The sequence below is a fragment of the Aspergillus sclerotioniger genome (assembly GCF_003184525.1).
Source record: "Aspergillus sclerotioniger CBS 115572 chromosome Unknown BO94scaffold_47, whole genome shotgun sequence".
NCBI classification, from domain to species: domain Eukaryota; kingdom Fungi; phylum Ascomycota; class Eurotiomycetes; order Eurotiales; family Aspergillaceae; genus Aspergillus; species Aspergillus sclerotioniger.
The window spans coordinates 122,046-146,832 of NW_020291037.1; the positions used below are offsets into that span (position 1 = coordinate 122,046).

The window sequence follows — 24,787 nt, forward strand, 5'->3', positions numbered from 1 at the left end:
CAACCTGTCTTTTTCGGGAGCCGGGCGGCCCGAAAATTTCCTACGGATATTTGTCTGATGTGATACACAGGAAATCCATGTATTGGCGCCTCTATTCAGCTATTTGATCTTATCTACCTATGGGACGTCGTTCTCAACCTACAGTGGCTTGGCAGATGTCCGCGACGTGGTTTATGTAAATGAGCGTCGGATCACATCCTCGCGGCCTTCTTCTTGCGATAGTCATGCCCCTGAAGCATGACCCACCACAGAAGCAAGCTAGAAGCCAGCCACATCACGGCAATCAGTGTTCCCATCCAGCCCATTCCAATCGCATTAATGATGGGTACTGCAGCCGCAACCGCTCCCGCTCCCAGAAAACAACGGAACATCGTGTTGGATGCCGTGACTGTCGCCGCTCGCTGGACGTGGCAATCCATCAACAGCGTGATCAGCGTGCTGGTAGCCCCAGCGATGGTATGTGCGGTGAAGAACAGCATGATCAGGGGCCCAGCCACATTGACATTGTAGTTCATGACCCAGCCGTAGCCCACGATGAAGATGCAGGCCAAGTAGACCATTGGCAGAGTGATCTGGAGACGAGCCCTTTCGACGGGAAAGTCGATGAGGTTCACTTGACGGTTGTTTACGACTTCCAAGCCCCGCTGCTTGCCTAGACGCCGAAAGTTCCAGTCCACAAACCGTCCGATCGTCCATCGTGAGCTGAGACTGCCGATACCGTATGGGATATAGCACAAGCCGACTTGGAGCGAGTTGTAGTTGTACTTCTCGCTAAGCTGGGAGGACAGACTGCTCAGCACGGCAAAGTATCCACAGTAGAGGAGGGAGGTGAATGCAATGAGGGCGCCGGTTTCTTTCTCGAGGGCGATCTGGACACTGTCCCATGGAGTCGGTCGTTTGACCTTGGGTGCTCCTGCCAGAGCGTTTCTCGCCGTCTCATCCCCGTCCAGTTGTGAAGGTTTGATGATTGGGATCAGCGGACGGTTCCAGCGCGGGGCAGGAATGGAGCCATTTCCAACAACCTGACGACACGTCTCGGGAAAGCAGAGCAGGATGAGGATGATCATTGCTCCGGCAAAGATGGCGAGGAACCAGAAGATACTCTCCCAGTTCATGAACTGGGCCAGGACACCCCCAATGATGGGCCCGAGCGCAGGGCCCATCGTGATGCCGAGCGACGAATAGATCATGTATTTGCCTCGCTCGCCTCGAGTGACCACGTCGGCTGTGACAGCCATCCCGACGACCGAGATGGCACTGCTGCCGCAACTTTGAAACGTCCGGAGGACAATGAGCGCAATATAGTTGTCCTGCAGCGCCAGGCCGATGTTGACGCCGAGATAGGTGATCAGGCAGACCAGCATGGTTGGCCGGCGCCCATACACATCTGAGATACTTCCGGTCACCAGAGGCGCCACGCCTTGGAAGATCTGCGCGTGTCTGGATTAGCCAGTGCCAACCACTCGACAAGAAAGGGTAGGATCTTACCATGAACGTGGTGATGGTGAGGTTGATTTGGCTGACAGAGACATGCAAGTCGTGAGCCAACTGATCGATGGCCGGATAGTAGATGTTGGCAGACACGGGGGCCAGAAACCCGACAATCGCAGCTATGGTGATGGTCATGATCTTCTGCCTCTCCGTCAATACGGTATAGGGCGGTTCGGGTGGCGGCGTGGAGGACGCCCGAGAGAGTGGCTGGAGACTCGCACTGCTGGCATTTCCACCCAGCGAGCCGAGCTCAATTGTGTGTACGGTCTCTTGAGGACCTTTGTCTTTGATGTCGTGAGACATGACGTTGCCTGAATGCCTTAGGGAGTGACTAATGGTAGGAGAAGGCCTAGAGAAGGAAAGGAGTGTGGATTGGCGCTGTGGGAGCGTAAGTCGACCGCGAGAATTGCCATGTCTGGAGCAGTTATACGACTGCATTGGGCTCGATCTCGCCCCCTCCCACGACTCACGCATGCATGCGATCGATGTTTGGTTTCCCGAAAGGGTGATTGATCATTGAACGCTAAATCATGGTTCCGATGCAGTGGTTCTGGCTATTCATTCTCTGGGCCCCTAGTGAGGCCACCGACGTCCCATCCAGCCTCAGCACGATCTTCGGGTTCAGCTCGCCAACATGGGGAGATGGGGCCCCAGATGGCAATAACAGTTAAGTAAAGGAAACTGAAAGCGGAAATGGCTGCAAGGGAGCAGACGGTTTAAGGCGAAATGGGGCCGGCAAAAAAGCAAGCACGAGAAAAGAAACAGCAAAGTTCGCCGAGAAGAAGACGCGACATCTTCGGCCGCGTCAGTAGGCTGCACTGTCGATCTTGCATAACCACGCTACTGCGGTCTGCAATGACTATCGACGGCGAAATAAACTCCCGCTGGGCTTGTCGATCCCGCCGCCGGCGCAACCCTAAGCCCACATCACCGACATGCAGCGGCTCAGGAGAGCTGGCCAGCCCAACAGAAAGTGGTTGTTGAATCATCACTCGATGGCTTCCCGCGAGGATCATGAAGCGAGCATATAAACCCGACCAGAGTCGGATATGTTAGGTCACCAGACAAAGCATCGAAAATATCTTTCGGACAAGATCATCGCCCATCATGGTTCCATCGATCCAATTTTTGCCCGAAGATGATACTTCGCCGCGCACGTCTTGTTCTCTCCCACCTGCACCAGAAGCACCGAAGACTGAAGAAAATGCGTACAATGTCAGTCACCCCAAGTGAAAGGCAAGCCCACACTAACCCCGTCAAAGGACACCATCCATAAGCTAAACCTGCTGGATACCAACTTTGCGTACCGGCAACGAGCCATCAAGACCCATGACTGGGATGCCTTTATCCAAGACATGCTGCGGTGGTGTCGTGCAGCGGGATATGAGGTAGGTCATCTCGTGCAGTACATGTGCCTTCCGATCTGACCGAGATCTCTAGAGTCCCGATTTCGATCCCCTGAACGCGGTGCATATTGCCGGAAGTAAAGGCAAGGGGTCCACCTCGGCGTTTATCTTCTCGATTTTGTCCGAGTACCAGAGTCAGGAGGTAGGTCGTGCAGATAAGACGTGTTCTTGAATTTTCGACGAGCAGTCGCTAACGCGAATACCAGAGCCCTATTCAGAAACTGGGTCTGTACACGTCTCCCCACTTGCGCACCGTGCGAGAACGCATCCGCATCAGCCCGTCCAACGACATGCCTTTCCACCACACCCCACTGTCGGAGGAACAATTTGTGAAGTATTTCTCCGACGTATGGGAACGACTAGGCCTGACAGAGGACTGCGCCAAGGGAGGTCCGCCATTCGCCCGTTTTTTAACCCTGGTGGCCCTGCATGGCTTCCTCCAAGAAAAGGTCGACACCGCCATCGTCGAGGTGTGCCTCGGAGGCCGTCATGACTCGACCAACGTGCTCCACCGTCCCAGTGTCTGCACAATCACGAGCCTGGCCCTGGAACACACAGACCTACTGGGCGACACTATCGAGGAGATCGCCTGGGCCAAGGGCGGTATCATCAAGCCCGGTTGTCCAGTTTTCACGATCCCCCAGGCCCCCGGAGCAACACGCACGCTGCAAAAGATCGCCGCCGAGAAAGGCGCGGAGTTGACGATCGTGCCTGTCCACCCGGAGGTGGCGAGCATGGAGTTGGGTCTGGCCGGGGAGTTCCAGAAGATCAACGCCAGTCTGGCCGTGGCCGTGGCGGCTAGTCATCTGCGACACATGGGCTATTCTGATATCCCCGAGGACATCACCTCCGCCCCTTTACCCGAGAAGTTCCACCGGGCACTCCGCAACGCCAGCTGGCCCGGTCGCTGCGAGACGCGGGAGTGCCGATCGGGCCGATTCCTACTCGATGGAGCACATACCGTCGAAAGCATGGACCTGGTGGGTTCGTGGTTTGCCAAGAAGGCAGTGCAACACGAGTCCTCGAAGCGGGTTCTCATCTTCAACCAGCAAACTCGCGATGCCTTTACTCTGGTTCGACGCCTGCGGGACAGCATTCGCCGGTCGGCGGTGGGTGCCGTTCACGAAGTACCCTTCCACCACGTCATCTTCTGCACCAACATCGCCTGGGAGAAGAATGAGGCTGCCGATATGGAGCGCGTGTCGATGATTTTCACTGGCAACACTGGACCCGAGAACCTGACCCTGCAAACGCAGCTGAGCGACTACTGGCGCGGCATTCCAGGAGAGGAGATGACGGGTATCACGGTCGTCCGCACGGTGGAGGAGGCGGTGCGATGTGCCGGGGGGGTCGGAGGCATCGCAGTACAGTCACCTCTCGTCTTGATCACGGGGAGTCTGCACTTGATTGGAAGTGCGTCGGAGGTGCTGGAGACTTTGGAGGAGGAGGGTCTCCACTTGTGAACCAGTGGGAGGTCTTTTGTTGATTTCGGATGTACACTATCTTATTATCTATGATCGATGTAATGGGTTGTCTGGATCGAGTTGGACGTACAAAAGTGTGGAATTAGTGGCGCCCTGATTCAGGGGAGTCCCCAGTCTGGCAGAGGTTGCAATGGATTTACTCTATTGGAGTCTTATCTATAAGGAAGGTGCGTCGTGTATAGTTTAGGCCGTGTATAACATATATGTACAGTCTCCATCCCCGTTCGTTACAAGGGAAGGTCATAGTAGCCCAGCTCCGTCCGGCTCTCAAAAGGCCGATTCTTCCCTCCGTTTACGGTCGCACCACTCCTCCTCTTTCCCCACGCTCAACCTTTCGTATTGCTCTAGCATCTCGTGAAGCCCCGGGATGGCTGACGATTGCGATTCATCTTGGATGGTGTCGAAATAGCTGCTCTCGCCGTCAGCCTTGGTCAGGTCTTCCGCGTAACGATCCCACCGGTCGGGGGTCTTTGACTGCGAGCCCTGCTGGAACAGTTCCTTGATTCCCGGTGGCACTGCCTCCGACTGCTGCACTCGGTGCCCCTGGTTGCGTGACCGCACCGACAACTTGAAGAGGTGGAATACACTCCTTCCAAGCTGGGAGCGACAGGCAATGATGGACATGGCGCTGGTCAGCGTCAAGAAGTCCCGGTCGAGGATGTCAAAGCTATCCTGGTCAATAAGGGTGAACAGCGCGAGATTGATGGCGTACATGGCGAACTGATGGGCGTGTTCCATTCCGTACTCTGTCCGCAGTGCTTGGACGAGTGTGGCAATAGCCCGCGCCGACGACACGGCAATATCCATGGCACTGAATCCCTTGCTATGTGGAGGGGTGCGCTCGTCGGATTCCGACAAGACGGGATGGACCCCGTACCGGTCGTAGCAAATATTGATAACCAGCGTATGATAGCGCATTCTGTCGTCCAACCCCCAAGGTTAGCTCCCTGCAACTGCCTCATCGAACTGAGACAAGACCCACCTTAGTAACAGCAGATGCGGGGCAGGTTGCCCCGTCGGATCGAAGGTGTCGGGGAGGTTTCCCTCCCATTCGCACAGCTGATCATATAGATCCTGCTTGCGCTGATCCGGATCGATCCCCGCCGTGTCCGTCCGAGACAAGTTCCAGGAGATGTCGCGCGCAATGAAGGAGAGCTTGCAGGCTTCATCGAAGTATAGGCTCAGGTATGACGGCCGAGAGACATTCGAGACCGGGTACGGTGTCCACATGTCACTCAAGGCCGTGTCGTTCCGATCGATGCGTTCCACGCTCACGGAGCTCACGCGGCTCGGTCGGAGGAAGTTGGTATGCACAACCCTGTCGTCCCCGGCGGTCAGAACAGCCATGTGCTCGGGGGCAGAAGACACCTACGTATCGACCTGAAACAGGCCCCATGCGGTGCGCTTGATCGAGACGATCATATCTTCCGACATCTGCGAAGCGCTGAGACGTAAGTTGGGCTTATTCACAATGCCCAGCGATTCGGCCATCTCGATCGCACGATGCAGCATGGTGTATCCCCAATCATCGTGACCGGACAGGGAGTATCTGTAAATTAGAAGACGATCAGGTCCTCCAATCGACGAAGTTGGGCGCAAGCCGCCCGGGCGGTGACGGCATACCTCTCATACAGCAGCAGATGTGCTTGCAAGGACGCCAGACGGATATCGCCCCCCTTCTCAAACTGGTGGGATTGCAGGTGGCGCTCCGCCTCGGCTAGGAAGTCGGCGCCTTTGGTGCGGACATCCCCTGGGATAGTATAGGCTTCGGTATATTGTGAATAGTACTGCATCCTTAGTCAACCCATTTTGCCATCGGGCACCGGTGGACCGGACTTACGCATGCATTGGCCAGCAGGGCGTTGACCAGGAAGGCGCTGCAAAAGTCCGACTCGACCAGCCCCATGGCCATATGCTTGATAAATGTCCGGTTGTCGAAAAAGGCGAAGAAGGGGTAGTCCCAGATCAGGTAGAGAGAGACCAAGTGGGAGACCAAGTCATCGTCGTCCGTGACCGAGGTCCATGGTTTGGCAGGGACGCGGAAGGGGGCACTGCCGCACAGATAGCGGATGTCCATGATCTGCGGGCGAAACCGCGGGGGCTCACTTTCGACCTCGATGCCCCGTCGGAGGCCCTCCAGACGGTCGACAGTGTCTCGATCGGACGCGTTGGCCCGGGCCTCGGTCAAGGCGCGATCGAGGTAGGCGCGCACCTCTTCCAGGGAGGCATGGTTGCGGATCATCTCCAGCAGAGCCGGGGCATGGTCGGGGTCTGTGGATCGCACGACCTGGAATAGGTCGTGTAGCAGGTCCTCATGGTAGTTGGTGGTAATTGTGGAGTATTCGGCTGCCGCCCGTTGGAGTTGGTTATCCGCCTGGGGTCTCTTATGACCTCGTCATTAACACACCACCACCATCAGAAAGGGCATCGGGGGGAGAAGGAGCACACGCACCTCGGGGGGATAGGCACCGTCGGGTTTCTTCCTCCGCGTGGACATGGTCCAGGGAGTTGGTTCGCGGGAAACCAAAAGAAAATTTAGAGAATAAACAGTAGAGACGGGGAGATGTGGCGCGGCGAGGAAGAAGAAGAGGAGACTAGTGGTAGTGGTGGTGGTGAGTTGAAACGAAGACGAGCTGGTCGATGGACCCTCGCGGATGATGCCATCATGACATCAAGACGTCGGCGGATGGGTTGGCCAGGTCCAAGTCCCCGCTCTCCCATCGTTCCCCAGAGGGCTGGTCATGGCGGCATGGTTTCCCAACACTTGGAAAACAAGGGATCAGATAGAAATCTTCACCGGCAATAAACTCTGCGGTTCATGGAGCCATGTGGCTGTTGTCCAGATGAGGGGAAGGAGGGGAAGATGAGGAGAGGAGAGAAGAGAAGAGGAGAAAGTGAGGGGAAGTGGTGGTGGCTGAGGTAAGCACTGCCCACGTGAGCCTGAGATTGCCTTGTCGGAGACTCATCCATCGTCACATTCCCTAACATCCCTATCCCTATGTTCATGCCAATACTATGGTGTGGAGCTCTTGATGATTTTCTTTGGGGGACGATACAGCTACTGAGATTATAGCAAGTCAGGCTAAAGTATAAGTAGAGCGCCTCAGGCAGCGCTTTCACGAGCGGTGAGGACTCTGCCGGCCATACAATTTGGCCTTTCCGAATAAAGCAGGCGGAGTACCTGGCAGGTATCGGCGCCTGAAATCCGAGGCCGAAGAATGGGACGGAAAATCCCCCGGTTTTCCCGCTTTTGGCTTTCCATCTCCTTCCCACCCACCCTCATCGTCTGCACGAAACTCCTACAGAGAAACTCGTCAAGCCATGGCGATGCGAGGTACTCCTGTCTCAAATTCCACAGGGGGAGCCAATTCAAGGCCAATATTTCTACCACATAAGCACTGCAGCATGTGACTGGTGGGGGATGCCCTGCCCGATTGGGACGACAGCCTCAATCATTGTCCCATCCAATTCCTTCAATCTCTCCCAACAAAAGCCGAGGGATCCCTCAGCACTCGGGCATCGGATCGGGAGGGCGCTTAGCGTGCGCCTGTCCAACCAGGGAGGCCCCCCGATGGCTCTCCGTGAGCACTAACGGTTGGATCGTGTCCACACCAATGATGCTAGCCCCATATGGTTGACACGCAGGAGGCCTGGCCAGCTTTTTTAATCGAAGCCACAAACCTTTTAATCACGTCCGGCGCTGTCGGAATTAATCTCAAGTACCGCGGGTGGCCTCATGTCAATTTCTCCCCTGATGGACGACCCCACGACCGCCATGCACGGACTGGGCGAGAAGAGCGTGGCGGAGTCGCCCCCGCCGCTGCTCAAAGTGCGCATGAGCTTCTTCCACCGGCTGAAGTGTTTCATCGGCCTGTGGCTGTTCAAATGCCTAGCCAGTGTCTACTTCTTCTACCGGGGGCTGCGCCGGCGTCCATCTCCCCGCACCCGGCCCACCCTTGTCAAACGCTATCCATGTCGGCCCATGTTGCAGACTCACATCTTCTATCCCTCTGGATACACCCCGGGAGAGCGGCTGCCCCTCTATATCAACATTCACGGGGGCGGATTCGCCGTGGCGGATGCCCAGGTCGACGACCACTTCTGTGTCGCTTGGGCCGAGCGCACCGGCATGTTGGTCGTTAGCCTGGACTACCGGAAAGTGCCGCGCCATCCATTTCCCGTGCCTGTACATGATGTGGCCGCCCAGGTACAGGCTGTGCTCGATGACCCGGACTTGCCGATTGACCATTCCCGGGTGACCATCGGGGGATTCAGTGCCGGGGGTCACTTGGCTCTCGCGGCGTCGCAGTTGCCTCCACTCCACGGACTCGTCCAAGCCGCTGTCGTGTATTACCCGATCGTCGACTTCAGTCACCCGCCACCGGTGAAGATGGCAACCCGACCGTACACTGATGGCCCGAAAGACAATATCGGGGACTCCGGGATGGGGTGGGCGCTGGACTGGGGAATCGTCTGCGTGGGGCAGAACCGACGCGATCCGGTGCTGAGCCCCTGCTATGCCAAAGCCAAAGATTTGCCCCCGCGGGTTTACATGGTGGCCGCGCAGTGGGATATGCTGCGCCTGGAGGCCCAGCAGATGATCCACCGCCTGGCCGGACTGGAGGGCAAAGCCGACCAGGAAGCACCGTTCGACACAGGGGCGTATAAGTGGACCTTGGCCCGGGGCTGTACGCACGGCTTCACGCACGGACAGGGCGGGGACGCTGCCGAGAAAGCGTACCGGAAAGAGTTTTGCGGTGACCTGTATCATCAAGCTCATGAGTGGTTGAAGAAGGGTGGGCAAGCATGATGACCTTTGGGATGCAGTTTTGGGTGGAGTTCTTATAGACCTGGTTTCAGAGCGATATCACCACATTGCATGAATATTCTATGAACCGCATACCATAAGACGGACCCTGCTTAGACCTAGATATCCCATATAAAATGACGATCAGACATCATGAAGACTTGCTTGATAGATCAATTCATGATTCTCAATCAATTTTCATCTTCTTAGAACCCGAAGGACCGACCTATCTGCATGGCTCCTCTCACAATCCCTTGCATTTTGTAAGTTATGAATTACACCCTCAGCCATCAACACCTCATCTCACAGACTTCCCTTGGAAATATGTATCAAGAAAGCTAAGCCTAAAACTTCGGAATCGCCGCATCAAACACCCCCCGCGGATCACGCGTCCTCTTCAACTCGGACAAAAACTCATAATGCTCTCCATAAACCTTCCTCATATCTAATTCTTCCGATGATGACAAGGACAAGTACGGCGCAGCCAGAATATTCCGCGGGTCCGTCCGTGCCAAAGCCATCTGGAACTGCTGTCCCCAGGCCTGAACGGCATACATTTCCTCTGGCGTATCTGTGGCTCCGATGATCTCGAACATGACGTGTCCCTCGCGAGAGGTGAAGACGGAGTCGGGGTTGGGCTGAGCGGAAGGCGAGCAGGGGCGGAGTTCATGTACGGCGAAGATGACTCGTGGATTGGAGGACATTTTAGCGATGTAGGTGGCTATTACGTCGAGGACCTCGTCGGTGAGTTGTGGCATGCTAATGGTCCAGACCCGGCCGCGGCTGTCCTTGGGGGCCAGCCGAGAGGCTTCGTCCAGCCAGGCGGGCGGTGTGGTCTCTTGGACGGAGTTGAAAGTTACCGGGGCGAGAGAGGACAGTTTGTTGAGCCATACTCGCCCGGTGTCGATGTCTGAGGAGCCCCAGAGGAATAGGACAATGAAGGCTTTGCCCGTGGGGGTGTTGATCACTGCTTGCTGGAGGTTTAGGGCAGAGGGAATGCCTTCAGCGGATAAGACTTGGTAGCCGTGATTGTATTGCCGGATGACGGCGGGGAGATCGCTCGAGTCGAAGAAAAAAATGCCGGCAAGGACCTACTTGAGGTGAGGATCTAGATATGGAGTGTACTGCGGAGTTGAAAGGACGCACTTTATCCAGCCGATGCACCGGGACGGTGATCTCGGTGACGACGCCAAACGCTCCTCCGGCGCCCCGGATGGCTCGCAGCAGGTCCGCATCCGCCTCCATGAGCTCGCCTTGGGCATTAATGACTTTGGCGGCCCGAATCTGGTCGACGCCGAGGCCGAACTGTGAGCTGTACGGCCCGTAGCCGCCATACAGCGCCCATCCCACATAGCCGACCACGGAGATGGTTCCGGTTGCAGCCACCAAGCCATGCCCGTGAAGCTTTGGGATCACGTCGCCGAGCAGAGCGCCGCCGCCGATGCGGGCGGTTTCGCCTGAGGGGTCGACTTCGACGTGGTTGATGAGGCGCAAATCCAGGGCGACCACCTGGTCCTGGAACGACCGTCCGAAATTATCGTGTCCTCCAGCACGCACGGCGAAGGGGATGTCACTGGCAATCAGGAAAGCCACCAGAGCGACCGCATCGGGGATGGTTGGGGGTCGGACGATGATGCATGGATTGAGGTCGGGGAGCAGGGCAAAAGCAGCGCGGATGGCGGCATACTCGGGCGACGCCGGAGTCACGGACTGGATGGGCGGATGGGCGGCCAAAAAGGCGTAAACCTTCTGCAAGGTGACTTGAACATTATCGGAATCCATTTTGCTGATGCGAAATGCAAAGAGCTTATCGTTCGTGGGGAGGGAGGCAAGTTATACGAGTGACCCCGCGGGGATGACGTTGGTCTCCTCCCGTCCGTGGATGACAGCCTCCCACTGGAAGCGCCATTGCTGACACGAGCGAGAGCCAGACAATACTGACTCCTTGTGGAGGAGCAAGACTGACCAAGAGATGACTGCAAGCAGCGGACACGAGTCTGAGGGTGCAAAACAATGCCGGCAGTACCATCAAACCCGGGTAATCCCGGCATGTCATGCATTGGAAACATATATCAAAGCAGATTGGCGAACTAGTACTGCGTTGGGTGAAAACACGGAATTGGGGGGGGGGGGGGGGGTGGTAGAGGCAACAGTGAGAGATCCTAGGTCTGCTACACCCCTTCAGCCAACACGCTTCGTATCTCGTCACTGCCCCTCGACTGCGCGTAGTCATAGGCACTTCCGAAAGCTCCCTTGACCTCCGGATCTGCCTCGTGGGCCAGCAACCACCGGACCCTCTCGACCGCCCCGGCCATGACCGCATACACAATCGCATATCGCGGCGCCATAAGTCGAGCTTCCTGGGATTGATTCACCTTTGCCCCGCGTTCCACCAGCAGGGTCATAGTGGGGATCCGCGCGGTGTCGAACTCTCTGGTCGGGGGGATGGGATTCCGCCCAGCATCGGTCCCCGGGGGGCACGCGGCGGCAGCGACATGCAACGGGACACCCTGCTGGACATCTGCCCCCGCGTCCAGTAGAAGACGCACTGTCTCGAAATCGCCGTTGCCGGCTACCAATTCGAGAGCCGAGCGCCGGCTGGGATCAGACGCGCCCGCATTGGGATCGACCCCCTGGTTGAGGAGCCAGCGAAGCAGGGGTTTGTTGGTGATGACCCGGACCGTCAGTAGGCTCCCATCGTCCCAGAAGCCTTGCGGACTCCAGCCGTGGAGGGAAAGCAGCCGGAAGAGGGGAAGATGACGGTCGGAGGCAGCCCGGAAGATATTGACTGGGGTCAGTCGAACGATAGGCGCACCGGCTTCGAGAAGATAATGAGCGATGTCCTCGTGGCCCGCGCCGAGGGCAAAGGTGAGGCTGCGGTGGAGGAAGGCCGGCGTGCAGGTTTGGTCGGCAACCATGGCCTGCACCGTGGACAGAGGACCATCTCGACATGCGTGTTCAATTGGGGTCGCGGGGTCGGAGGAGAGCCTCATGCAGGACAGATCATGGGGGTCGAGGATGGGGAGGTCGCTGTAGTCCGCGGTAGCCATGGGCATCCCCTGGTAGGGCATGGATTGCGCACTGCGGCGATATTGCATCTGCTGTTGTTGCTGCAGGCGCGCCCGCATCATCAACTGCCACTGGCGCTGTTGTTGATATGACGCTTCCTCACGTTCAGCCATCGTGTCGTGGACGCGACCGGGGACTGGATAGATAAGTGAGTAGATGATTGATTGACTAGGCGCGGGGGAAACATTGAGTAGTAAGTGATGAGCCAGCGTTCGCTCGCTGCTAAAAAACTAAAGACTATGGAACAGTACTACTCTTAGATGTGGCTTTCAGCCCCGAGAATGCTGGATCGGCCAGCATCTAGAAGGAGTGCGTATACAGATGGCGATTTGAATCGTGTCACACTGTTGTTCCTTCTCAGCCGCCATGACCGTCAACATCGCTCATCCCGCATCCCTCCAACAACCCATCTCGCGCTGGTGACGAGACTCTTACAGGTGCTGCTTCGGAGGCCTCTCGAGTTCGGAGGAGACCGATGGACCCTCCCGATGCAGGCGGCTTCCCCGCGGGTCGTAGAGTGGCTCCGCCGTCACCGTGGCCTTGATGGGCTTCCCGAAATACTCGATCACGACCGCCTCGCCCTCCTGGACCCAGCCGGGCAGCCAGGCATAGGCAGCGGGCTTGCGTGCCTTATAGCTAAAGGCAGCGCTGGTGACATAGCCACTCGGCCGGCCGTTGTGATATACCGGTTCCTTCCCAAGGACCATGGAATGGCCATCGTCAACTGTCAGACAACGCAGACGCCGAACAGGTTTCTGTCGGGATCGAGCTTCTAGCGCCGTCTTTCCGATGTAGTCTTCCTGTTTATCTGCCCGAACGGCATTGTCTACCCCGGCCTCGTATGGATCGTGTTCCGTCGTCATGTCACTACCCCAAGTCCGATACCCCTTCTCCAGCCGCAACGCGTTCAAGGCACTACGGCCCGCGGCGACCAGTCCGTGCGGTCTGCCAGCTTGCCAGAGCGCATCCCATAGTAGGTGGCCGGATTCAGCGCTCGTCTGAATTTCCCATCCGAGTTCCCCCACGTAGGACTTGCGGAGGGCCGTTGTGGGAATTCCGGCGATAGTGGCACGCTTGACGCTCATGTACGGCAGTGCAGCGCTTGAGAAATCGTCAGTGGTAACAGCACGGATCACATCCCGGGCTCGAGGGCCCCATAATCCAATACAGCATGTACTGCCGGTAACGTCAGACACCTGCACCCATTGGCTCGGAATGTGCTGCCCCTGATGCCGCGCTTCTTTGACAAGGTAGGCCACGTCGGTCGCTGAGTTTGTACCAATCTGGAAGATATCCTTCTCCAGGCGGGCGATGAAGATGTCGCTACAAATCTTGCCTTGATCATTGAGGATCAGGGCGTAAGTTATGGCGCCAGGGGGTGCCGTGACATCACCGGTTGTTAGACGCTGCAGGAGAGGCAGTGCGCCCGGCCCGGACACATGCACACGGTGGAAGGATGTCAGGTCATACATGGCAACTGCATTCCGTGTCTTCCATGCCTCCACCGCAGATACGGGCGAGTAATACCGCGATGACCAGGCATCCCGGGAGGCAGGCTGCCATTCCGCTGGAAGTGACTGCAGGAGCTCCGCGTTCGCCTCGTACCAGTATGGACGCTCCCAACCGCTCAGCTCGAGAAAATAGGCTCCCAGCTGCTGTTGCTGGGAATAAAATGGGCTCACTCGCAGCTGTCGAGGAGACTCCCTCGGTTGCAAGGGATGCAGGATGTCATAGATTTCCACGAAATTCTGTTGTGAAGTCTCGCTGACGTAGGCACGAGTAAGCTGCACCTCTTCAAACCGAGACAACTCGCACTCTGCGAGGTCGATCGTGGATGCTCCGTCTGTGAGCACCTCTGCCATGGCTCGCGCGACACCCGCCGAGTGGGTGACCCAGACAGCTTCCGCGACATAAAACCCGTCAAGGTTGGGGGCTTGTCCGACGAGGGGCCCACCGTCAGGGGTGAACGAGAAGATGCCATTGAATCCATCCTTCACCTGGCTTTCGCGTAACGCCGGGAGAAGATCCTGCGACATGGTCCAGGCAGTGGCAAAGTCCTCCGAAGTGAATGGCAGTCGGGATGGCATCTGGTTTTCGTCGACGTGCTTGGGTGTCTGGCCCAACGACGCAGCGACTACTGGCATGGGACGGTGCCCGTAGTATCCGATGCCAATCTGATCCCCATGTTCGCGGTAGTACAGGTCTTGGTCTTGGTACCGTAGGATGGGGAGGCTTGCGTTCATTCCGTTGGGGAGCTCGTTCGTGTCACGGCCTGCCAGAGCAGGGACGGCTGTCGTTTTGGCGTACTGATGGGCAAGCGGCAGCAGAGGAATCGCTACCCCGGCCATGGCTCCGACCTCAACTCCCCAGAAGCCGGCGCAGGAGATGACGATGTCCGCCGGGATCGTGCCACTAGGCGTAGTGACCCCTGTGACCCGAGAACCCGTCTGCTCAATGGCCGTGACGGGTGTCGAGTCAAGGTAGCGAACACCCGCCTTTTGGGTACGGGCGATGAGCAGCTGGGTCGCGCGTGCAGCTAGGGCGAGACCATCGGTGGGCGTATGTAGACCACCCAACACAAGGTCCTTGTTGAGCAGTGGATACCTCTCCAGACACTCCTCGACTGTCAGCAGACGCGCCTCAATACCCCAGGACGTGGCATAGCCATGTTTACGCTTGAGTTCGTCAAGACGGGCGGGCGTCGTTGCCACCTCGAGGCCCCCCACTGAATTGAAGCATGACATACCATCCTCCTCCAGTGATCGGAGTTTTTCCACGGTGTAACGGGCAAACCGAGTCAACGTTTTTGAGGCATTGGTCTGAAACACGAGGCCCGGGGCATGCGACGTTGATCCGCCTGGGAGATGCAACGGGCCTTGTTCGACAACGACAATATCGCGCCATCCACGTGCGACCAGCTCGTCAGCCAGGTTGGTGCCCACGATGCCAGCACCGATAATAACCACGCGCTGCGCCTGTGCCATGTCTAAGAGTTGCCTCCCTGGAATTCACCTGCCTGAAATTTGAGCTTTCATCGAGGAGTGACCCGAACCACCACAGCAGTTGGCCTGCTCATAGGAAGCCAAGATATAGACCGCGCGGTGGGAGCCGAGAACCTGAGTTGGCCTGGATGGCTGGGTAACCACCGGCCCCGGTTCCGCAGCCGAACCGGATCGTCGAGCCTATGAAATCAGGCCCACGCACGGTGTTACTAAAAATGGGCAAGGCCTGCGTCCGCTGATTTGCAACCTCGATGCGGGGGTGCCGAAGGGCGGATGGAGAATGGAACTCAGCACGGCTGTGAGGGGGGGCTGCATCGTAGTACTTACATCGTACTCTTGCCTAGTCGGGTCAGTCGCGATGGGGACGGGGAAAATATACCCCGAACAGGCAAGGCGTTGCTGGCCGAGTGGAGAAAGGGCATCAATCAATTGAGGGCCCGCATTCAGTAGACAGTACGCAGTACGGAGTAGATAGGAGCTGTTATCTACTACTGCACTAGCAGGCTGGGCCACCACCTTCGAGATAAGTGCCGTTATCGGGGCCCCTCGCCTCCGACTCGCTGAGAATCGTAAATCGCCCTTGGGGTCCCATGACTGCCATGGCGGTGGCAACAAATGGTCGATACAACCTGTACGGAGTAGTAGATGGTACAAAGCGCATGGGGGGCCCTCGACCGTGGTTGGAGGGCGGGCTGACGTGGTGCACGGGCGGGGAAGCCGAGGGGTGACATCGGTTGCATCACTGCATGCGGGGTTGGACGTGTCGGATCCAGACTTATCATCACCGGAGGACATGACAATCAACGCTATTTCTGCAACTATCTCGCATTCAACCTGATTGTATCACAGGTTTCCCAGATTCCACCACGACGAAAACTCCGCATCCCCAATTGCAGGACCGGCGCTGTCGTATCCCAAAGAGCCATCCATGTCTCCCAACGGTGCTGCGTCAGTCCACAGCCATGGCGTATTCACCATCAGACTGTCGATCGGTGCAACTAGTCGATCGCGGACCGCGGCCTTCCCTCCTGCATTGCCTTTGGATGTGACCGGGGTCGGATACAGGGGCAAGGGAACAGCCTGGCCCCCATCTGCAGTGTTGACTGTGACCTCGGGGGATGCAGTGACTATCACCTCCAGTGTGGAAGCTTCTTCCGAGCCGTGTCCGACCATGGCCATGGCCAAGGACGGATGCAACAATCGGCCATCCGATATTCCCTCCGCCGACTGATCCGCACAGCGAAACTGTAAGATATCCCACATGAGAGGTATACTCAAATGGATCTTGGACGGTACCCAGGTCTCGTAGCTGACGCCATCGGAGCCGGATGCAACCCGCATCATCTGGTCCAGAATTCGGTGCTAGAGTCTGTTAGCTATATTGTGCGGAACCTCTCGTCAGGGTAGATGGTTCAGTCACCTACCAAACCTTCGCATGCACGGGAAGTGGCAGCAAATACCTTCAGAAATGCGCGGCATTTGGCAAGATCTACCCGAGATTTATATTTCAGTCGGGGATCGCCGGCACAACAGTAGTACAGTTGCACCGTTGCGGCAATGGCGGCCACATGGGCGAAGAAAGGATCAGACAGCTGCACCTCCTTCTCCAACACCATGTCGATCAAGCGCACAATCCACGTCGCATGCAGCACAACAAGCTCTGATGACCGTCGCCAGAAGCTATTCGGGATGGCCAGGTTGGGGTTGTGGCGAGATGCCATGATGTACAGAAACGGGTGGTTGAGGACGGTGAGGATGGCATGGTACATGAATTGCAATTTCAGCCAGGGCACCCAGTATGAGAGATTGTTAGAGAGTTCCTCTCCCTGGCGTTCGTAGAATCGGACGTGGTCATATCGATGGCAGAGCGGGGTCCGGTTTTCGATCTCTGTGAGGTCGGAGAGGACCACTGAGTACATCGACTCATGCCTCCAGGGCTCTCTCATCCTGCTACTTGCACAGTCTGACACATAGCCTCTAACCTTGCTCCAGACCCATCCGAACTGAATGCTCATGCTCCAGATGCCGGTATCGTCCGGTTCGGAGCACCCGACCGTGTCTTGCGGGAGGGGCGGAGGTATCGGAGCAGTTTCCTTTGGGGGTTCCTTGTCTCCGTCATCAGCAAAGTATGGCGGGCGCCAAATTTCGATCGGGATGCGTAAGAGCCCTGTTTGTCGACCGTATGACTGTTCGAGCAGTTGCAGGCTCCAGAAGAGCCTCTTCTTGCGCTCGCCGTGTGGGTCTTCGGGTGAATAAGTGGCAGCGACATCAAGCATGCCCGAACGGCAGAGTTGAGATGCCAGGCCAAGATAGAATTGCCCCAGATGCATATCTCCATCTGCCATGGAAGGAGAGTTAGCAAGACCTGTTTTGTGGGTGGCCACGCTTAGAATACTCGTACCTATGAAAGAGGAATAGGACAGCAGACACAAGCTTTCGATCGTGGCGAGCTCGACGGTCCCATTTGCGATCCGGAGCATAATCATTGTCTTTGCGTTTTCGGCGTAGTGCTGTCCCCGATCCGGCTCATGTAAGTATCGCAATGTCAGGGCTAGCAGGCTAGAGATCAGCTCCTCTGGAAGGGATCCTGGTTCCCCAGGTCCGTCAAAGTCAAAACACCAGACTGGTTGTCGGTGGCAGCGCTCAACATAAAGATCGATCGCTCTGGCAATCACCGATGGAGACGGGTCGGGTGTTTCCACATCCTCTAATTCCACTGTTGGGGGATATGGATCGTTAGAAGCGTAGTTGTTGCTCTGTGGAGGCTTTGTCCCTAGGCCACTCTCCCGGGGCGGTCTGTGAAGTTGTAAGACCGTGGCAAGTTGTGACGGGTTGAGGGAGAGAACCTACATGTTGCCGGTCAGGATGAGATTGACTTTTTCCTCGAGTTCTGCCAGCCTATCTTTCTGGGGTTAGGGCATCAGCATCCACCGAGGCGAGAGAACCTTGGACCGGGCCACCCACGGGCGGACTGCCCATCGATATTCTCGTGATGGGTGTATACGAGCACGGCTGGTTGAGCCGCACGCAGCAGGAGCAGGCCGGTTTCTCTCCCGGGCACCGCGTTTTCTTTCTCCTGTCAATGTGTAAGTGAGTGTTTGACCTCTGCCGGGCAAAAGGAAAGTTGCGCAGACCTGCAATTCAGGCATGCATGGTTGGACCGTAACCGCCGACGCGGACCCCCCAGCGGCGTCATCGTCTGAGACGGGAGGGGACGTGTAGTAGTAATAGTGCACCGAAGGGTGGGAAGAACAAGAGGAAGGGAGAATCAATGCAATCCTGATATATCAGTTCGTTACGGAGTCGAGTCCGCCACTAGTGCAGAGGGGCCAGACTCGGTGAGCGGGTCCCTGATCATGGATGCATCTCACTACCAGGCTCTAGAAGGGGCATGGTGGCCGGGGTGGGACACGCGCAGGAAACCAGGCATGACTTCCGTGGCCCCGGTCAGCTGGCCCCGCCTGGCGTCGTTCGCCGCCCCAGCCATGGATCCTGGGCCCGCCAGTCGCCAGTCCTCCATTAGGGACCGCTGCGCCTGGGCCTCGTGGAGTCGTGAGGGTAGTCCCTCAAATAACTCCGTAACGGGAGAATCTTCCCTTCCCAGGTATAGATTGGGCGAATCATCCAGCAGCATTGCATTCTCCTGGATATTTAAGCAAGCGTTGTACGCTGGCGAGCTGCGCTTGACGGAATTGTCCCGGAGTACGGAGTAGAGGAAGATGGGTGAGAGAGCCAGCACCGAGAGCGAGCACTGATCAGGTGATGGCACGTGGGTACACCTGGCGGGTCTCCCGCCGACCGTGGCATCTTTTGATCTCCAACTTTGTTAGATACGGGATAGTCACCCAGTGACGCCATCAGCAACCGTTTAATACTACGGCTCTATATCATTTTCTACCGAGTCCTCTGTCTCAGCTGCGCGTCAATACGCCATATGTTTTCCGGGACAGTTTCCCAATCCACCTGTAGGTGGGAACCATCCGTGAATGCTGACAGGGTCTTCATTTCAAATAACGATCGCTAACATGCTTGCTTGACTGCAGTACAATCTTCCCAATTACCGAACCCATGCCTTCTTCCACCCATCATACATCGTCCAAAGTCTTCACCATGCGACCGTTGCTGGTGTCCGAGACTCGAGGTTGGAGCAGCACTCCTTGCCCGCCTGACAACTCAAGTTGGAGCAGAACTGAACGTCCTTGGCACTAGCCGACGCCTCCTTGGGCAGGTTCTGTCGCGCCGGCCAGATCTCCTGCCCAGCCTTCTCCTCACGTCGGGAATGCTCCAGCACAACGTCGCGGACCACCTTCTGGAAGTACAGCGGGCCCTTCTCCATCTGCGGGTGAAGCTCTCCATTCACAAAAACCCCGGCATTGAGATTCTTCTGCGTCAGATTGCACAGATCCTTGTCCTCCGACATGATGCGCTTGTACATGGAGTCGATTAGCTCGAAGTCGGCGTCGCTCGAGTGCTTGTTCCGGTAGACCTCGTACTTCATCACCGACCGGGTGGGGGAAATCGGCACAAATCGCTGCATGAAGAAAAAGTGTGGCCTACGGACAGTTAGCGGCAGAGAACTCTTGCGTCGCACGGGAATACTCACGAGACCGTCATGGACGCGTTCGGGAAATAATACGTGCTGGCAATCCGGAGACCCGCGGCGATCTGGTCCGGCTTGGAGTGGGCGTCATGGATGATGCCGCCATCCTTGGTGTCAACCGAGTACGTGGCTAGGTCAGCCAATGCCGGGATATCGGGGTGCGTTGTCTGACAGTGATAGCATTCGTTGTAGTTGTCAGCCAGGATCTTCCAGTTGTAGCTTCCCTCCATCTCCCAGGTGTGGTCGAAGGTGTATTCATCCCAGTTGACCATGTCGAACCGTGGTTGGACATCGATGCCTTTGAAATCGTCCTCCCACGCAATCTGCGGCTTCTCCCCGGCATCGAGGTTGACCCAGATGAAACCGTTGTGGTCGAGATGGACATGGATAGGCAACAACCCGTTCCGGCTTTTGTCGAAGCCATCCACATCCTGGTAGCCGGGGGCCTTGGCCAATTTCCCGTTGAGGCCGTACGACCAGCCGTGATACTTGCAAGCGAAGATTCGAGAAGACCCCTTCTCCTCGGTGACTAAGGGAAAGGCCCGGTGTCGGCAAGCGTTGTGAAAGGCGTTGATGCTTCCCTCGCGGTCCCGAACCAGCACGAAGTTGAAACCGGACACTTCATACTGCAGCCAGTCTCCTGTGTTGGGCAGTCTCAGTTGGTGCGTGGTCAACAACCATTTGCGGGAGAAGATGGCCCGTCTCTCGAGCTCAAACATCTCCTGGGAAGTGTACCATGGGGCCGGGAGAGCTCTCACTGCACCGTTTTCGGCTGGTGGAGCCGTCGAGGCGTTTTCAAGTCCAAGGTAGTTCCACAATGACGCCATCGTATAGACCAGTAGTAGGATATCCTCACGAGCGAAGATGTAGTGGAAGTGTCAAGGAGGCTCGGTGAACGTGAACGAGATATGTCTTCCTGGGTCCTTTGCTTCATGGATATATGTTCAGGCATTTATAGCCATGGCATACGAGCCTTTGGCTTTGGTATGGTCCAAGGCCATGGTGGACATATCCCTACCCGCGGCTCACATCCCGTCAATCGGCTGCGTGTCCGCTATGAACCGGATGAAGACTGATCAGGGGGTCGGCGCGGAGCCTGACCCTGGGTCACCCGGATGCCCTGCGGTATCCACAGCACCGATAGTTTGTTACTCGCGGTATGCATGCTGCGAATTCATATGGTGCTCTACCTCCTGATACGGTTGTCGAGGGCACGGGGTTGTCCCGAATACCTGGCGTACGGCTTCTCGGGCCCGAAGGTATGTCCAGAAGTCAGGAGAGGATGTCGACATGGCTTCTCCCTAGTTGAGAAAAGGAGTCCCATCGATGCGGTCTCCGGATGGGGAAATTGACCCCCAGGACATCCTCCAAAGGAGAGACAGGACGATGGTGCCCCTGAGACTTGATCGGCGAGGTGATGAGTGTGTTGGAATTTCATTATGGGAACTAATGGACACGCAGCCTCCAGTTGTGCTGCCTCTTATGGTGGATTATACAACGCTCCCTTGTTATATGTCACTTTCATCTGGGATTTTTTCAACCTCTGGCCGCTGAATTCTACAGCCCGACATATTCCTCTCAACAGGGAGGAACAGTACCAGAGGGTACCGTGCCTGGTGGCACAGGGATACAGTTAGGCTGCATCAAGGATCGTCAACACAATTCCGGTCTGCCGTACAGAGTATAGTTGCACGATGTTTAGGCGAAAACAAGGCCCTGGAGGGGATCTCTGCAAAAGGACCGGCTCGGTTCGCGTGCCGGCTGGCAGCCGACGCCCAGACGGGCTCGGCTCGGTTCCCGCTTCCCAGCCGGACAGCCTCTATTTGGCAGCACATAAAACATTCCGGTCGGTGATGACATGCCTCGTTCCTCGTGATGGTACCCTCCGGGACCCAGATCTCCTTTCTTTGAGATGGACAAGGCACAGCACATCGTCATCGTTGGGGCCGGCGTCTTTGGCCTGTCCACCGCCCTGGATCTGGCCGAAGATGGCTTCTCGTCGGTGACCGTCATGGACCGGTCGATGCCTCCGGTTCCCGATGGGTCCAGTAATGACATCTCGCGCGTCATTCGCTTTGATTACGGGGACGCAGTGTATGCCCAAATGGCCAAGGACGCATACGAGCTGTGGAACACGAGTCCCGACTATGCCGCCTCCTTCCACCACACCCCTTGTGTCTGGACCGCCCAGCAGTCAGGGCCGGCAAACCTCGTCCAGGCTGGTGGATCTGACTTTATTCGCAAGTCCAAAGAGATTCTGACTGACATGGGCCATGAATGGCACGGGCTCGACGATGTGGCCGCCTTGAAAGCTCGCTTCCCCGCCATTAGTGGAGCCCCAATTGGCGAGGGCTTCGAAGGATTCTACAACCAGTCGGCGGGATGGGCTGACGCAGGCGTCGCCATCGCCGGTCTGCGCGACCGTTGTATTGGGGCTGGAGTGTCCTTTGTCACGGGTCGACATGGGCACGTCACCGGGTTGGAAAAGGGGTCGGACGGGACAGTCAAGGCAGTCCGGACGATTGATGGCGGCAGCATCACGGCGGACCAGTTCATCTTTGCAACCGGGGCGTGGACAGCCGGCCTGATTCCCTCCTGGAATACGATGGTGGCCACCGCTCAGATTGTCGGGTTTGTACGGTTGACGCCCGACGAAGTCACCCGCCTGAAGGACCTGCCCATCATCTTCAATCTCTCCACTGGCTTTTTCAGCTTTCCTCCCCATGAGCAGACGGGATACCTGAAGGTGGCATGTCACAGTTTCGGATACACCTTGTCGTCGTCCACGGCGGAGCAGGACATATCGTCCCCGCCGAGTGAGGCTATCTCTGCGCGTGCCAACTTCATCCCGGCGGAAGGTAGGCAACGGCTCCTGGCAGGGCTGGAGGAGATTCTGCCGGAACTGGTGATCCGGGGGTTCGAAAAGACCTGTCTGTGCTGGTATAACGAAACGCCGACCGGAGACTTCATTTTCGATCGGCACCCAGAACACCCGAATCTGTTCATCGCGACCGGTGGGACTGGACAGTAAGTGAGCCCATCCAAAGGGAAGAGTTACCCCATGCTGATGGTTGTTCCAGCGCGTTCAAATTCCTGCCGGTGGTCGGCAAGTATATCTCGCACGCCTTTCAGGGCCGGCTGCCCCCTGACCTGGCGGCCCGGTGGAAGTTCCACACTGACTATCGGGCGCGCCCGCAGGACAACTTGTTCACGGGAGCGCGCAGCCGCGGGGGAGGCGATGGTAGTCGGGGAGGCCCCGGCCGGCGTGAATTCTCGGCGCAGGAGCGGGATAGTCTGTTGTCGCTGACGGGCGCACTGGCCCGGCGACCAGCAAGGATGTAGATAGTTTATAGACCACCTGGTGTCGTCGTCTGGGGAAGAGACAGCTTCCTCCAGGCGCAACGATGAATAGAGATTCCAACAACACCCGGCGATAGACCTGTTTTATTTGTTTTTCAACTGGAGGGGTGATCGGGTCACGATTGCCCCGTGCTCAGAAACACTTTGATTCTGGGTGCTTCTCTATGTCTTGAACTATATATTCGATGGCGCTGCATCCGCTAAGGCCGGTGACTGGCCGCGATCTAGCTTCTATATATATTGGTGCTTCAGGCTCGTCTCAGCAGCAGCATCACAACAAAAACTGGTGGACCACATCGAGGAGATCCAATCGCACCATCCCCACGAACTCCAGGCGGCAATAAAAAGTCATGCATCTTCTCGAGCATCTGGCTTCCGCGGATCCCTGACCATGGCCGCCAGTTCTCCCGTATCACCCAAGAGATGACTGCGGTCAAGAAACCCAAGCCGCTCATACACCGGCTTGCCAGCCTGACTGGCGTCGATGTAGATTGGTACCCCCTCCTCATCGGCAACTTGGCATCCCCATTCGAGGAGCAAACGAGCGGCTCCCATGCGACGGTAGTCAGTATGGGTCGCAAGCATATCCAGGTCTAGCAGCGGTGTGAGCAACGAGTGAAGAGTCAGCAAGACACGGGGTTCAACATACAGAAATTCTTCCGACCCCCGCCCACTAGAGTGGCACGGCAGGACTCGAGTTGATGGAGAAAGGCGTCGTTCCGGACGGGGTCCATGTCAGGATGCCAGGCGGGCCAGCGGGCACCGCGCTCCTCGGCCGTCTGCAGCGACCATTTCGCGTAGGCGGCGATACGGCCATTCTGAGTGGTGTCCACTACCTTGACGTATTTCTCGCGTGGCTTGTGCAACATGTCGTGCTCGTTGGCCGTGTGCCACCACTGGCGCACCCCGGGGGTGTCGGGCCAGATGGCACGCAGGCCCGGCGTGGTGAAGGCATTATACCAGAGCTCGGTGATCTCGGGCAGATCGTCGAGCGTGGCGAGTTCGAGCCGCAGGGGGGAGTTGCTGAGCGTGGAGGATGTCATGATGGAGAAGCGTGAGATGGCACAGGAAGAGAGCGAAGAGGACACATGGAAAGATGAGATTGAGATCCGTCTGTAGCAGAGAGGCCCCCTCCCTGGCTGGAGTCGCGCAAGGGACCGCGTGCAGTAGGGGAGGCAACGCCATGACTGGCTGGCCACCGACGATCGGCCCACTTATACGAGTTTTGCCTGACTCACGCCTGAAGAATTGCCCCGCAACCGGGAATACTCCGCGTACCCCATCCATAGTCTACGATTCTAGAATTCTCCATCATCTCGTCATCCTCGGCGATGGCAGGGCATCATGACCATCACCGTGGCCACAGCCAACCTTGCTGGACCGGCCCGCCATTGGACCCCGGATGGCCCGGTCGTGGCAAACCCTAAAATGCGCCCCAGGCATGAGCCCCCAGCTGACAATTATCACCGCTGGTAATTCCAATTGAAGCCGAGATTAATGATTTCAGACTCTATATGAATGAGTCTACGGGCACACATGGCAATGTTAATACCTCCCATACTTTCTAG

The 24,787-nt window shown here is 57.1% G+C and overlaps 11 protein-coding genes across 11 annotated transcripts; 3 read left to right on the forward strand and 8 right to left on the reverse strand.

The window, feature by feature from the left end:
- Positions 1-191: 191 nt before the first annotated feature.
- Positions 192-1,794, reverse strand: BO94DRAFT_590886 (MFS general substrate transporter; the record flags this gene model as incomplete). Its single annotated transcript, XM_025616069.1, has 2 exons — positions 192-1,430; positions 1,489-1,794. 2 exons carry the CDS (start codon positions 1,792-1,794, stop codon positions 192-194), a joined length of 1,545 nt encoding a protein of 514 aa, XP_025461972.1.
- A 770-nt stretch (positions 1,795-2,564) lies between these two features.
- Positions 2,565-4,419, forward strand: BO94DRAFT_503746 (FolC bifunctional protein). The gene is made up of 4 exons (XM_025609489.1): positions 2,565-2,706; positions 2,754-2,879; positions 2,932-3,039; positions 3,104-4,419. Exons 1-4 carry the CDS (start codon positions 2,599-2,601, stop codon positions 4,358-4,360), a joined length of 1,599 nt encoding a protein of 532 aa, XP_025461973.1. The 5' UTR covers positions 2,565-2,598; the 3' UTR covers positions 4,361-4,419.
- A 229-nt stretch (positions 4,420-4,648) lies between these two features.
- On the reverse strand, positions 4,649-6,878 carry BO94DRAFT_590888 (transcription factor domain-containing protein; the record flags this gene model as incomplete). The annotated part of the gene is made up of 6 exons (XM_025616070.1): positions 4,649-5,300; positions 5,364-5,699; positions 5,754-5,930; positions 6,005-6,168; positions 6,222-6,755; positions 6,834-6,878. 6 exons carry the CDS (start codon positions 6,876-6,878, stop codon positions 4,649-4,651), a joined length of 1,908 nt encoding a protein of 635 aa, XP_025461974.1.
- A 1,278-nt stretch (positions 6,879-8,156) lies between these two features.
- On the forward strand, positions 8,157-9,191 carry BO94DRAFT_561128 (alpha/beta hydrolase; the record flags this gene model as incomplete). The annotated part of the gene is made up of 1 exon (XM_025614198.1): positions 8,157-9,191. One exon carries the CDS (start codon positions 8,157-8,159, stop codon positions 9,189-9,191), a length of 1,035 nt encoding a protein of 344 aa, XP_025461975.1.
- A 341-nt stretch (positions 9,192-9,532) lies between these two features.
- Positions 9,533-10,970, reverse strand: BO94DRAFT_478896 (FAD-binding oxidoreductase; the record flags this gene model as incomplete). Its single annotated transcript, XM_025608716.1, has 3 exons — positions 9,533-9,826; positions 9,875-10,279; positions 10,335-10,970. 3 exons carry the CDS (start codon positions 10,968-10,970, stop codon positions 9,533-9,535), a joined length of 1,335 nt encoding a protein of 444 aa, XP_025461976.1.
- A 389-nt stretch (positions 10,971-11,359) lies between these two features.
- On the reverse strand, positions 11,360-12,238 carry BO94DRAFT_478835 (ankyrin repeat domain-containing protein; the record flags this gene model as incomplete). Its single annotated transcript, XM_025608714.1, has 1 exon — positions 11,360-12,238. One exon carries the CDS (start codon positions 12,236-12,238, stop codon positions 11,360-11,362), a length of 879 nt encoding a protein of 292 aa, XP_025461977.1.
- A 291-nt stretch (positions 12,239-12,529) lies between these two features.
- On the reverse strand, positions 12,530-15,386 carry BO94DRAFT_307226 (GcvT family protein). The gene has a single exon (XM_025606799.1). The coding sequence runs from the start codon at positions 15,239-15,241 to the stop codon at positions 12,689-12,691; it is 2,553 nt and encodes an 850-aa protein (XP_025461978.1). The 5' UTR covers positions 15,242-15,386; the 3' UTR covers positions 12,530-12,688.
- A 625-nt stretch (positions 15,387-16,011) lies between these two features.
- BO94DRAFT_307252 (putative C6 transcription factor) lies at positions 16,012-18,512 on the reverse strand. Its single transcript, XM_025606801.1, has 6 exons — positions 18,394-18,512; positions 18,224-18,335; positions 18,110-18,165; positions 17,661-18,055; positions 16,720-17,597; positions 16,012-16,621 (listed from the first exon to the last, which is right to left on the reverse strand). Exons 1-6 carry the CDS (start codon positions 18,453-18,455, stop codon positions 16,103-16,105), a joined length of 2,022 nt encoding a protein of 673 aa, XP_025461979.1. The 5' UTR covers positions 18,456-18,512; the 3' UTR covers positions 16,012-16,102.
- Positions 18,513-19,364: 852 nt separating this feature from the next.
- Positions 19,365-20,793, reverse strand: BO94DRAFT_628851 (aromatic ring-hydroxylating oxygenase subunit alpha; the record flags this gene model as incomplete). The annotated part of the gene is made up of 2 exons (XM_025617514.1): positions 19,863-20,793; positions 19,365-19,812 (listed from the first exon to the last, which is right to left on the reverse strand). Exons 1-2 carry the CDS (start codon positions 20,684-20,686, stop codon positions 19,365-19,367), a joined length of 1,272 nt encoding a protein of 423 aa, XP_025461980.1. The 5' UTR covers positions 20,687-20,793.
- Positions 20,794-21,491: 698 nt separating this feature from the next.
- Positions 21,492-23,422, forward strand: BO94DRAFT_307234 (NAD(P)/FAD-dependent oxidoreductase). Its single transcript, XM_025606800.1, has 2 exons — positions 21,492-22,886; positions 22,940-23,422. Exons 1-2 carry the CDS (start codon positions 21,772-21,774, stop codon positions 23,199-23,201), a joined length of 1,377 nt encoding a protein of 458 aa, XP_025461981.1. The 5' UTR covers positions 21,492-21,771; the 3' UTR covers positions 23,202-23,422.
- BO94DRAFT_579498 (GNAT family N-acetyltransferase) lies at positions 23,297-24,372 on the reverse strand. The gene is made up of 2 exons (XM_025615271.1): positions 23,869-24,372; positions 23,297-23,812 (listed from the first exon to the last, which is right to left on the reverse strand). Exons 1-2 carry the CDS (start codon positions 24,260-24,262, stop codon positions 23,568-23,570), a joined length of 639 nt encoding a protein of 212 aa, XP_025461982.1. The 5' UTR covers positions 24,263-24,372; the 3' UTR covers positions 23,297-23,567.
- Positions 24,373-24,787: the final 415 nt, after the last annotated feature.